Below are 12,012 nucleotides of genomic sequence, written 5' to 3' on the forward strand. Positions count from 1 at the left end.
TAATGTTACTTTAATTTTCAGAATTAACAATCACTTTTATTGCTCCTATGTAATAGCAAATATAATGTGACAGGTCCTCCTTATGGATACATCAGGGGTCTTCTAGACCCCTAATGTCATCTAGGAACCCCAAAGAAGCTGATGAAGCAGAGATCTGCTTCACCAGCTTCTTCTTCTGGCTCTAAGAGCTGGAGACTGTGTACAGCGACACCGGACGTGATGTAATACACAAGGAAGGTGCTGGTGTCTCCTCCGAAATATCAGGGGAGGCCCTCCAAGCCGGGCCCGGGCTCACACGAGGGACAGATGAGCCCAGAAAGCCGCGGTGGCACCGGCGCCTGTACAGATGCCGGATTGCTTATATTTAAACAGCAATCAGCGGCTAGTTAAAACGGTACCAAGATCATGGCTGCAGCAGCTGTGTTCTTGGTATAACCACTTCCAGCGGATGACATACAATTACGTGAACCCGTGGGAAGTGTTTCAAGAGAGAAGCTGATTGGTTGCCATGCACAGCTGTACCAGATTCGATAAATTCTCTTCCATGCTTTTTGAAAAACAGATTTTAGAGACCGTTTTTTACGGCTGTCGTGCGTAGAGCAGCCCTATATGCGACTTACAAAAACACGCATACACACACATTCTGTCGCACCTGTACGGACAAGGACTTTATGTGCTATGCCAGCTTGAGGAATGAGGACATGTATTAGCCAGAGGTCAGAAAACTGAGTGGAAATTTTTCTAGCTACATTGGAACATGAAAAACCCAGCAAGCCTTATCATATGGAGATTATGAATGGCGGACGGTATTTCACATTCATTGGCCTCCTTTGCTAATAAGTAGCAATGCAGAAGCTATAGATATATACACAGCACCGCGTCCTGGCGGAGCCGCTTCACAAGCCAATCACAGCCGCTATTCTTCCCCGTCTCAGCGAATAGAACGCAGGGAGAAGGTGAAAGGGTCCTCAGTCATCCTGCAGCCGGAGGCGTGTGGGGGGCGTGATCACTTTCATTCCGTTCATTGGCGGCAATTCCTCAACCTTGCCTACCATGATTGGTTAAGAGAACTGTTTGTCGCTCGGCACCTGTACGTCACTGAGTGCGTCTAAACAAGGATCCTAGAAGTGGAGGTCAGCAGGGAGGAAGCATGGCAGCCCTGTTAAGGAAGTCTTGCAGTGCTTTGCACAGCTCTGTCAGCAGGCATGCACGCTTTGCAGTGGGTAAGCCTCTTCCTGTGCAGGGGTGATTGTGTGATTAGGGTTGTCATCTGGTGCTCCTATGTATGGTTACAGAACACGTTTATTGAAAGCACATAATGTTAATTATGAGCAATAACATGTATGATGCAGGACTGCTTACCTGTCATCCGTTTACTGTGCTGTCAAATCATCTGGCAGTGTGACTTTTATTATTGTGCACTGATCATGGGGAGGTCTGTTATTATCTATAAGATTTTCATGCTTTATATGACATCATGGAGGTGAATTGAGCACCTTGTAGTCTTCTCAGTAGAATGTATGTGAAGAGAGATACAGAAGTAGATCAGAACCCCAGAGAATGCACAAATGACATATAATGGAGCTGCGTTACCTCTGCCATCCAGATCTAATTACAGCCCAGCCAGGTAGAGGACGCTGATCTCTTGTTATTGTAGAAGAAATACAGTTGCATCCTTTCTCTGCCCTCAGCTACTGATTGGACAGCGATAGAGCAAAAGAAGACTCATGAGGTCATCTCTCTCCTTCTATATGTCCCCGTTCACACTTTGAGCGTGAGATGTATGTGAGGACATTGAGGAACCACCAGTACACCCGGAAAGAAGAGGGGAGTGTCAGAGTGAGAAATAAGGTGAATATTACAGCTTACGTTGGCCATACACTGTTGTATTTTTTTCGTTCAACCTGCGGGGTGGAAAAAAAAATAGAACTGATCCCTCTATCAACAATTACAAGAGTTGATGGAGGAATCCCCACTGTTTCCTTTTGTATTCTGAGAGCGTGCGACAGCCGCTGTCGGAATACACAAACAGTGCTGGCAGCTTATTGGCTTCCAGCGCCATTTGCTCAAAGATTTTCCAACCGGCTCCTTCTATCAGCTGACCGAGCGATACTGGCCAAAAGAGTCCCGACAGCCGCACCCATTGTGTGAATTTCAGCCAGTCCCTGAATAATATATGGCCAGCTTTATTCCTCTTACCCTAGACTTATTCAGCCCTTGCAGTGCAGTGGAGGGTGGCACTGCCAGGGTAGTTTTTGTGTAATTCCCAGAGATCAGCTTTAATAAATCCAGAGCTGCAGTTGTGTTTCTCTTCTATCTGCTCAAAGTTCAGCTTTAAAAGCCAAGATTTTAAGGTGTCTGCTGGACCTTTTTGTCCCCTGGAAAACTATGCACTGTGTAGCCGTCAGTCTTTGCCCTCATTCACACGGGTAACGGCCGGCCTATACAGATCCATGCTGCGTGCACCGCCGTATCAGACAGCTTCCGGGAAGGACAGGTGGATCTGTGCAAGGATCCCCTGCTGATCAGAGTGGTATGGTATAGATGTCACTCTTGTGACATCCTTTTCTGTTCAGTTTTTATCTTCATCTTGTGATGGAGGAAAAAACTGAACTTACCGGACCCACGTTCGATCTATGGGAAGTCAGATGTTAAATGGACATGTTCCAGTTTACATCGGATTACCTCCGATCAGTCATGATCAGGTCCACCAAAACAGGACCCTGTTGCTTTTTAATTTTTCTGGGCCTAGACGGTGTCAGGGATAATCTGGCTGCCCTTGAATTGGTCTTCCAATCAGATCCGCCTGAAAAACGTGACACGTGGATATCAACGGACGCACTTGTGAAAGGGACCTAAACAGTAAGGACCATGTCACCAACAATAGATTTGCTAAAGAGTGTTTACTTGCCCTTATGGTATCGCTTCCTTACTGGCCAAAAGGCTTCAGAATCTCATTGATCGGGAATAGAATTGACAGCGGAATGCTTTCATGGTTTAGCCAGTAAGGATGCAGTGATAGAGTGGTACTTCGCTTATCCGGTCACCAAGGAAGCAACACTTATAGGAAAACGTGTGCATTCTTTGAGCAAGTTGTTAGCGTGACATGGCCATGAGGCAAGATGAAGGCTGGTTTTTATGATAAAGCAAAGTCAGTTTAGTGCTACTGTGTCCGGCTATCACTGTCAAAGACAGCTCATGGTCACAGCTACTACCGTGTTTCCCCGAAAATAAGACCCTGTCTTATATTTTAGCTTGGCTCAAAAAAAAAACACACTAGGTCTTATTTTGGGGGTAGGTCTTATTTTTTTTTTTAATGTATAACAATCCAAAGTTAATGCAAATCCAAATAAAATAATCCAAGATGGCAAAGTTAAGAATATGGTGATCAGGGCAATCAGGGGTGCCATACCTTTCCAAGAGCAATTTGGTAACCAGAATGAGTGAAGAGCGCTTTCACTATAGATTCCTCACAGGCGTTTGTGCATTTGGTATCACTCCACCTGTGACAGGAGCCAGCGCTATAGAGGAAACATCGGCTTATGCGGCTCTGCTCCTTGCGCTGCCGCCTCGCTTCCTCTAGGCTGGCTTAGTTGGCACCGCTGATTCTCTCTCGCGGCTCTTCAAGTTCTCCCTTATGCCACCACCGGCCCTGGGAATGGTCACAACTAGGTCTTATTTTTGGGGTAGGTCTTATATTTTAGCAATTCCCAAAAATGGTACTAGGTCTTAATTTCGGGGTAGGTCTTATTTTGCGGGGAAACGGTATGCAGTGCCTGAGAAGGGGCATACTTCTGTACATGCTAATGTGCATACTTCTGTGGCTAAGCACTTTCCCGAGCACGCTCTCTTGAAAATGCCCATATGGATTCTTGTGTATGCTCAGTTTATGACCTAAATAACTTTTCATCCTGGTGCGTTAGGGCTTATTCACACTAAGTGCGCAGATCTGCGTTTCTTTGAATTGCAGGTTTCCGCAGGGGCACATAGAAACAACTGCCATGTCTACACCACTTAAAGTGAAGAGGTGCAGAAAAACACAGATCTGCTGTGGTGCATAGAAAGGAATGAAATGTCACTTTTGTTTAAAAGTAAACAGTTCCTTGCGTTGTAAAAATACACTATGTGAATTTCGGCTTGGGAATGATGAACCAGACAAAATGTATTATGATTATTATGCATAGGGATGCACCGATATATGGCACTTTTGGCTAAATGTCGAAAGTGCCATTTTCCTGCCGATACATCGGTGCATCCCTAGTTTCTTTCCTCCCCGCTGGGTGCTGCTCTGTATCCCAGCGGGGAGGAGAGAAAGTGTGACAGCCGACCGAGCGCTGCGAGAGGAGAGCGCTGTGAGCGGCCGGCGTCTCTCCTCCCACACTGCTCAGCCTCCTATCACAGTCCGGCAGAGCAGTGTGTGGGCGGAGACAGCGCTGTCACAGGAGGCTGAGCTCTCCTCCTTGCACCACTCGCTCAGCCTCCTGTGACCGTGTCAGCGTGCCAATGCAAACACTCAGCGATCAGTGATCGCTGAGTGTTTGTACATAATTGAGGACATAGTATGGTTATTATATCCTCAATTATGAATGAATGGGAAGAGATCTACATCACCTCCTGTTCATTCATAGTTGTAGTTATAGTAAACACACTTCTGTCCTCATGTTATGAATGAACAGGAACACTCAGTATAACGGATTCCTGTTCATTGATAACAGGGGGCACAGAAAAAGAGATTGAGGACTTTGTGTCCTCAATCTCTTTTTCTATTTTGAAAGGGAAATATCAGAGGTCTGTTTAGACCCCCAATATTTCCCCAAAGCCCCTAAAAGTAAAGTCAAAAATAAAAATATTTAATTAAAAATATTTTTTCAAAAAGGGTTTATAAAAAATATTTTAACCATTTGAAAAAATTTAAATAAAAAACATTTTCGGTTTCGACCTGACAATTTTTTTTACATTTCGGTTTCGTTTCAGTTTTGAAATTTCCATTTCGGTGCACCTCCTAATTATACAGGATTTATATAGCGCCAACAGTTTGCGCAGCGCTTTACAATATAAGGAAGACATTACAATTCAAGACAAGATAGTAAGGAGGGCCCTGCCCTTGAGAGCTTACAATCTAAAAGGGAGGAGCAAGGGATGCAAGAGGTAGTACGTTCTCACAGTGAGTGCTGCTGTCGGCACCCTTTCGGCCAGCATCAGCTGATCGGTTGGAAAATCTTTGAATGAACAGAGTGGGCAGACAATCAGCTGCTGGCTCTGTTCAGGTATTCTGTCAGAATACAATGAAGACAGCGTGAGATTCCTCGATCAACACTCTTAAGCTTTGACGAAGGCATCTGTTATATTTTCTTTGTTCAGCCCGAAGGTAAAACAAAGGAAATTACAGTGTATGAACAGCTGTGTTCTGTGTCCCCAGTGTGGTATTTTCCCCAGAGGCCCAACAGGAAGTAATGGAAAGTTTGTAAATATGAGAGGAAATCTCACAACTGCCAGTTGTCACCAGAACAGGTGACTCCCATTGAAGATTCCCCTTTATAATTTCACCTCCCTTTCTCTCCCAGTGGTAATGGTCCCTCGGACAAATAGTGATGGACACAGACCACATTACATTTTGTGGGCTGCATTTTAAAGGGGGTCTGTAGTGGGCTAATATGGGGAAGCATTGATTCTAAAGCTGTGACCTGTAGCAGTCTCATGTAATGTATCTCCAATGTGTGGCTGTCTCTTGAAGCAGGTCTCTAATCTCCAACAGCTCCAATAGCATGTTTGCAGTCTCTTACTGTCTCCTGTTGCATGAGGGCAGTCTCTGATAATTTCCTATAGTATTACATATACTAAATACTATTTTCGACCCTTTTATTGATGTTAGGAGCTGTGTTTGAGGCTCGCTACATGAATAAAGTTGACCAACATTGGTCTTAGTGCTGACCAAAGAATTCCAGAAGAAACAACGGATCGGGTAGGTTAGAAAACATCTCGGCACCTCCTGCATGGACAGCCTTAGTCGCAAAGTGGATCCCAGTTAAAGGGGTATACAGATTAGGTCTTCCTGGCTATGAAGGGTAATAACAGATAGTGGTACGACCAGGGGGAAGAATTGGTGTGATTCTTCCCCCCTGTCGTGGCGCTTCATTCTCTCCTTTTTTGTTTTGCGATCACAGGTGTCGGACACACCGGTTTGTACAATCAGGAAGCTGCACACCAAGATGACCCTCTACCCTAATCCCCCCCCAAGATCATGCCCCCTGTAGAGCGCTGGAATTCTGAACTGCTCCTTTAACTTTTTATAACAGATAATGGTGCCAGCTGTAAATGTCTGAAGGTTCTCTTTAAATGTTAGTTGATTTCTGTAGCAATGATGGGGATCATATAAGTTGACAAGTCCACATTACCTATTAAAGGAGAACTATGAGGTGAGTGCTTTTCACTCACCTCCTAGTTCTAGCCGACCTGTGACAATGAGACTGTCACAGGTCGGCTCAGTAGATCGGGAGGTGAGCGAACACATACCGGCGTTCGCTCACCTCTCGATCCTGTCACGGCTCTCTGCCGCGACAGGGGAGGGGCTGGATTCCCCTCTCCCCGCTCCGATCTGCCAGCGCTGACTGGCGAAACGGACAGGGAGGGGGCGGGTACAGCTGGCTCTGCCTCTAGATAGGCAGAGCCAGCTGTCAGTCACGCAGCTGGGCGGATCCTGAAACAATTGTCGGGATCCTCTTCAGCTGCAGCGTCTCAGTATACCGCTAGCAGCAGCTCGCGGTATACTGCGGCATCTCAGCATACCGCGAGCTACAGCATGCGGTATACTGAGCCTAGGGTGATGGGGGGACTCTAGTTTGTGTCCTCCCGTTACCCTAAGGAGAACTATGGAGAAAAGCCTTAACCACATAGTTCTCCTTTAAATTCTCTAGATACTTTCCATGTTATCTACTCCCTGCATGCTTTTCTAGAAGCATTACAAGGGCATTGGAAAGGTGAATGTAGTTATTCGTGCACTTGGAACAACACAATTGACTACTGTGCATGGTACTACACTTCCTTTTTCAGGACAAGCTTTGGAAAGTTTACCTCCTCCCTGGTAAAAGCTGTACAGCTTTCAGAAATCTACCCCTTTTTGTTGCTCTAAGAAAGCATGTACTGAAAAATGAATTGTTAGTTCAAACTAAAAATGTGTCATGTACGGTACTCAACGGCCTGGAACTAATGTGCTCGCACAAAAAAGCGAAAGTCAAGCAATATTGACAGCAGTAACATATTTGTAGTCATTTTCATTTGTTGTTATATTGTGTTAAATTAGTTTTACCTTTTCTTGTGCCTTTTAATGCTTTTAGTAATTTCCATGCACTTGGCAGAACAACATCAATCAAAGTAAAAATGGGCAACTAAACAAATCAAGAGGCTTTATTTTTTAGTTTTATTTGGCCTATCTGACGGCTAACCTTTCCTACAGAACTATCAGACTCCACATTTGTACTCAGAAATGTGTTTTTGCCGGGTTGGCTATGAAAATGTTAGTTATCCTCCATCCCCCTTTCAGAGTACAGAGTAGAAGTAAATACTGCACATGGGGTTTACAGAGTGGATGAGAAGGAGGCAGATTCAGGGCTGGACAGATCCCAGGAGCCAGGTCGCTACTTCACCAAAGATTACAGGTGGCGTCTAACGTTTGAGGTTTTCTCTAGTTGTTTTCCATTTGAGATGGTTTCTAAAAAATCCTGCTGGCTCCTGGATACGACAGACTGGCTCCTGAAGTTCATATTAAAGGGTTTCTAAACCCTCACACTTTTTTGCATATAGCTTCTGCTATCAAGCAGTAGCTATATGCAAAAAGTTTTTTTTCAAAAAACGCTTTAAAAGCGGATTTACCTGTGTCTTTGCCGCGCGTTCCCGTCCGAAAATCTGAAAATTCTCAGGCGGCCGCAAAGAATCTTGGGGCATGCGCAGTTCGGATTTTCAGCCGGGAGAAGCGGAGAGACACAAGGTAAGTATATGGACGCGTGCACCCACATGCAGACACCGAGGGCCAGGAAGTGCCGCAAGGACAGAGGAGTCAGCGCTGGATCGGAGACCAGAAGCAGCGCTGGAGAGAAGGCTGAAAAGGACAGGAAAGAAGAAAATCGCATTAAGAGACATCATTTAAGGTAAGTGCTGACATTAACATTGGGGAGGGAAAAAATGTTTTGCCTTTAATGTCCCTTTAACTTGTACACCCCTGGATTAAAGGTATGTATGGGACCTGCTAGCTTTCATGGTACATGCAACAATCAGCCACCTGTTTTTACTGCCCCTTTCCCACCCTTGTGAATTTAGCCTAACTCAGTGACTGGACAAATCTGACAACCCTGGTAGCTATTGCTACCTAAAAGTTGTAGTTTAACTTTCAAGGTTTTCTCTAGTAATTGTTAATGAAGCTGGCTAATGGATTGGACATACTGGCTCCTGCATTCATATGAATTTGCCCACCCCTGGCCTAACTGCACTTACGGCATGCCTGCTTGGGCTCAGTGACTCAGAAATGCAGAAGCCAGATACCACAAAGTAACTAGTATTGCCAGTAAAAGTTTCTCTAAGAGGTCTATTCACAAAAAGGTGAAGAGTTTGGAGAAGGCAGGAGAAGTGAACAATCTAGGACAACATAGCTATACTGGAAAGTGAGCTGAATTAGACAATTTTCCAAATCGGCTAAGTTGTCCTAGATTGTTCACTTCTCCTTCCTGCCTTCTCCAAACTCTTCACCCTTTTGCGAATAGACCTGAATGTTTTTGCGCTTCCTAAGCCACCTGCTCACTGAGCAACCAATAAATACAATTACCTCTGTCCAGTGTCCAGTGAGCATGGAAGTGACCCTGAAAGCTGTAACGCTTAAGCAGTTAGGTCCTATTCACACCAGCTCCATTGGGCAGTGTTGTCCAACGCAGTCCCAATGCATAGACAAGGCAATTTACCTTATGCCCTATTGTTTCTGTTCAGACAAACACACTGCAGGACAGGTTGCATTTTTATGCATCATGTTGCAATGCACTACATCCTATCGGAGCGCAGTGCAAAAGCTTGAATTAAATGCAATTTTTGACATGTCCATATAGTAAAAAACCAAAACGGAGCGATGCATTGTAACAACACATCACACCGCCCTTTCACCACATGCACCAGCAGGAGTGCGTTATACCAGCCTTCCTCAGCAAGAGTGCCTTCTAGCTACCTGAGGGGCTACTTAACATTTTTTAATGGCACGACTACGATGTGAAGGAGGCTCCTTATGTAAATTTTTTAATGGCACGACTCTGATGGGAAAGGGAGGTCTGATATTAAAGAGGAGCTTCTGATGTAATTGGGGAATCTTGAATTATAGGGGGGCTTCGATGTGAAGGGGGAACCCCATTTTTTGTGTTTTTTTTGCATCTGGTGCCCCTCTAAAATCAATTACATTTTAGACAGGGGTGCCTCAAGATTTGATGTGCTTTTAAAGGGTGCTGTGACTGAAAAAAGGTTGACAAATTCTGCGTCCTACAAAGCATGATGCGTGCCCGCCGGTGCGAATGGGTAACCGCAGTGTTTGGAGTTCTGCTGCAAACTTTCTTTTTCTTTGGCCGGAAATCTTTTGGCCTATTACAGGCTCTGAAAAATAGGTTTCCGTTCTCGACCTCCTTATGGAAATGCTGGTTGCCTGGTCATCGTGTGAATCTTCTGATTTTGAGACACAGATCTGCAGCATGTGAAATAAGAGCCATCTGAAGCAAATTCTACCCGTGCCATGGCTGGGCACCAACAGAAATATCCAATTAGCCTCATGGTGTAACTGGAGAGAAGCACACAGGGAATTCTAGAGCAGTAGAAAGGTGCATGTGACGGCTCTTCAGGGAAGGAATCCAAACTGATTTCTAGCATTCCGTCATTGATTTTAATAGAATGTATCTGGAGAGAGTTTTGTGAGCTGTCATTTATGACCTCTCTGAAAATACTGGGCAGTGAGCATTATCAGAAAGAGGTCGGCATTGGCAGGCTACTTATTTCTCCAATGACAGATCATCTGTAATACAATACCAGATTTTTCCCAGATGAAGCAATAGTAAAAAAAAAAAGAGCATTCGTAAATGTATTTGTGGTACCGCTAAACATTCTGCCAGCTCACGGTATAGAATGAAGATGTGAACCATTTGGAATGACCTTTTTTTCACATCTAAGGGCCCATTCACACTAGGCCGCATGTTAAAATGCTCAGTTTTACGATGGACTAGCGTGGTGTGTCAGGTCCGCTGGGTGGTGCGATAGGCTGTCTCAGCGCATCCGGATCCTCGAAACCGGCCTGCTCTGACAGTGCTACCTCCTGCCTGGTTCCTCCTGTCCTTCAGATATGGAATGTCCCTCTGTGTCCTCACATCCTATAGACAGTGTATAGTACATGATGACTCAGACTGCTGCAGTGGAGGGGGAGCGGGGCTGGAAGCACCGGATTAAGAGCAAGCCAGCTTGGAGGTATAACTCTCCCCCCAATAGATGAAAATGAGCATTTAACCCTTGCAGTGCAGGGTTCTTCTTTAAATGAACAGTCTGGCCACAGGGTCTCTTTAAAGGAGAGCTATAAGGTGAGTGAAAATCACTCACCCTCATAGTTCAAGCCGACGTGTGACAATGAAACTGTCGCATGTCGGCTAAATAGATCGGGAAGTGAGCGAACACATACCGTCGCTCGCTCACTTCTCGATCATCTCCATGCAGAGAGTGCTGAATGTCAGTCATGGCTCCCTGCAGGGATTCCCCTCTCCCCTCTCTGATCCTTCAGCGCTGACAGGAGGAACGGACGGGGGAGGGGGCGGGCACAGCTGGCTCTGCCTCTAGATAGGCAGAGCCAGCTGTCACTCACGCAGCTGGGTGGATCTCAACAGCATTGTCGGGATCCGTCCCGGCTGCGACGGTCTCAGTATATCGCGAGCTGTAGCTCACGATATACTGAGCTTTGGGTCACTGGAGGAGGTTAGTATATGTCCTCCCGTGACCCTTAGGCCCCATTCACACGTAGCGACATACCTTTTGCAGCGGCCGGGATAGCGTGACCTTCTCCGTCGGGCTCCATTAGAAAAAAGCAAATCCGCCGAAAAAAGGGTCCTGTAGAAACAACTTGCGACCGCGATGAGCGACGCGCGACATGGAGCTTAGACAGCTCCATTGAATATCATTAGCTGGCAACTTCTCGCGATATCACGGCGGAAATCGATACGTGTGAATGGGGCCTTAAGAGAACTATTGGGAAAAACACTTACTCCATAGTTCTCTTTTAAGCTATGATTGTGATTTGTCTATGGATCAGAACACATTTTAGGGAGCTGGGTAATTCACAAACTTTTTCCAGGTGCTATTTTAATTGTTTCTTATGACAGTAAGGCACATCAATGGGACAGGGAGAAGGACAAATGTATGGCATGAAATATGCTTGATTTAGGACTTTTTAGACAATTATTTTATTGTAGGTATAATATTGCATGTTAAGTGGTGGAACTTGTTATGTTTCCCCATTTCTGGTGACCATCTTGAACTGCAAGGGTCCATTCATATCTAATCGGCTTGACCTGTTCATGGACGTTAGCTGACATCTTCATAGTTTGCTGCAGCCTGCGGAATGAATGTGGATTGATGTGAAGGCAGATAATCCAGCAGTCCCACAGTCTTTGTGTCAATCTCACTTTCGTGGTCGTCAGTCACTCACGGTGTATGTTTCTAATGTACTTTTTGTATGTCACTTGTTAGAGATGGGAGAGTGGGGTCTGGCCTGTATGATTTCAACTGCTGAAAATCTTTCAGTTGTCTTTACTCTTCACTCTACCTCAAGATAATATTTTTTTCAAGCCCATCTAAACCCAAGAACGAAAATATAATATATTGCAGCTTACCAGTCCTAAGATGCCTGTATAGTGACTACATTTGTTTTTCTTTTCTTTTTTTCCTTTTATTTCACCTGGTGATCCTGCCAATGACACACTTCCTGTCCCAGGGTGACAACACTCGCTCACT

At 45.2% G+C, this 12,012-nt stretch overlaps 1 protein-coding gene across 1 annotated transcript in view; it reads left to right on the top strand.

Moving 5' to 3' along the window:
• Positions 1 to 1,082: 1,082 nt before the first annotated feature.
• HIBADH (3-hydroxyisobutyrate dehydrogenase) overlaps positions 1,083 to 12,012 on the top strand; it is a 100,076-nt gene continuing 89,146 nt past the window's right edge. Inside the window, exon 1 of the mRNA XM_018574171.1 lies at positions 1,083 to 1,223. Coding sequence (XP_018429673.1) covers positions 1,151 to 1,223 — 73 coding nt within the window. The 5' untranslated portion in view covers positions 1,083 to 1,150. The remainder of the gene's footprint in view (positions 1,224 to 12,012) is intronic.

The sequence above is a fragment of the Nanorana parkeri genome, unplaced genomic scaffold (assembly GCF_000935625.1).
Source record: "Nanorana parkeri isolate BGI_ZX_2015 unplaced genomic scaffold, ASM93562v1 scaffold4, whole genome shotgun sequence".
Classification (NCBI taxonomy): Eukaryota; Metazoa; Chordata; class Amphibia; order Anura; family Dicroglossidae; genus Nanorana; species Nanorana parkeri.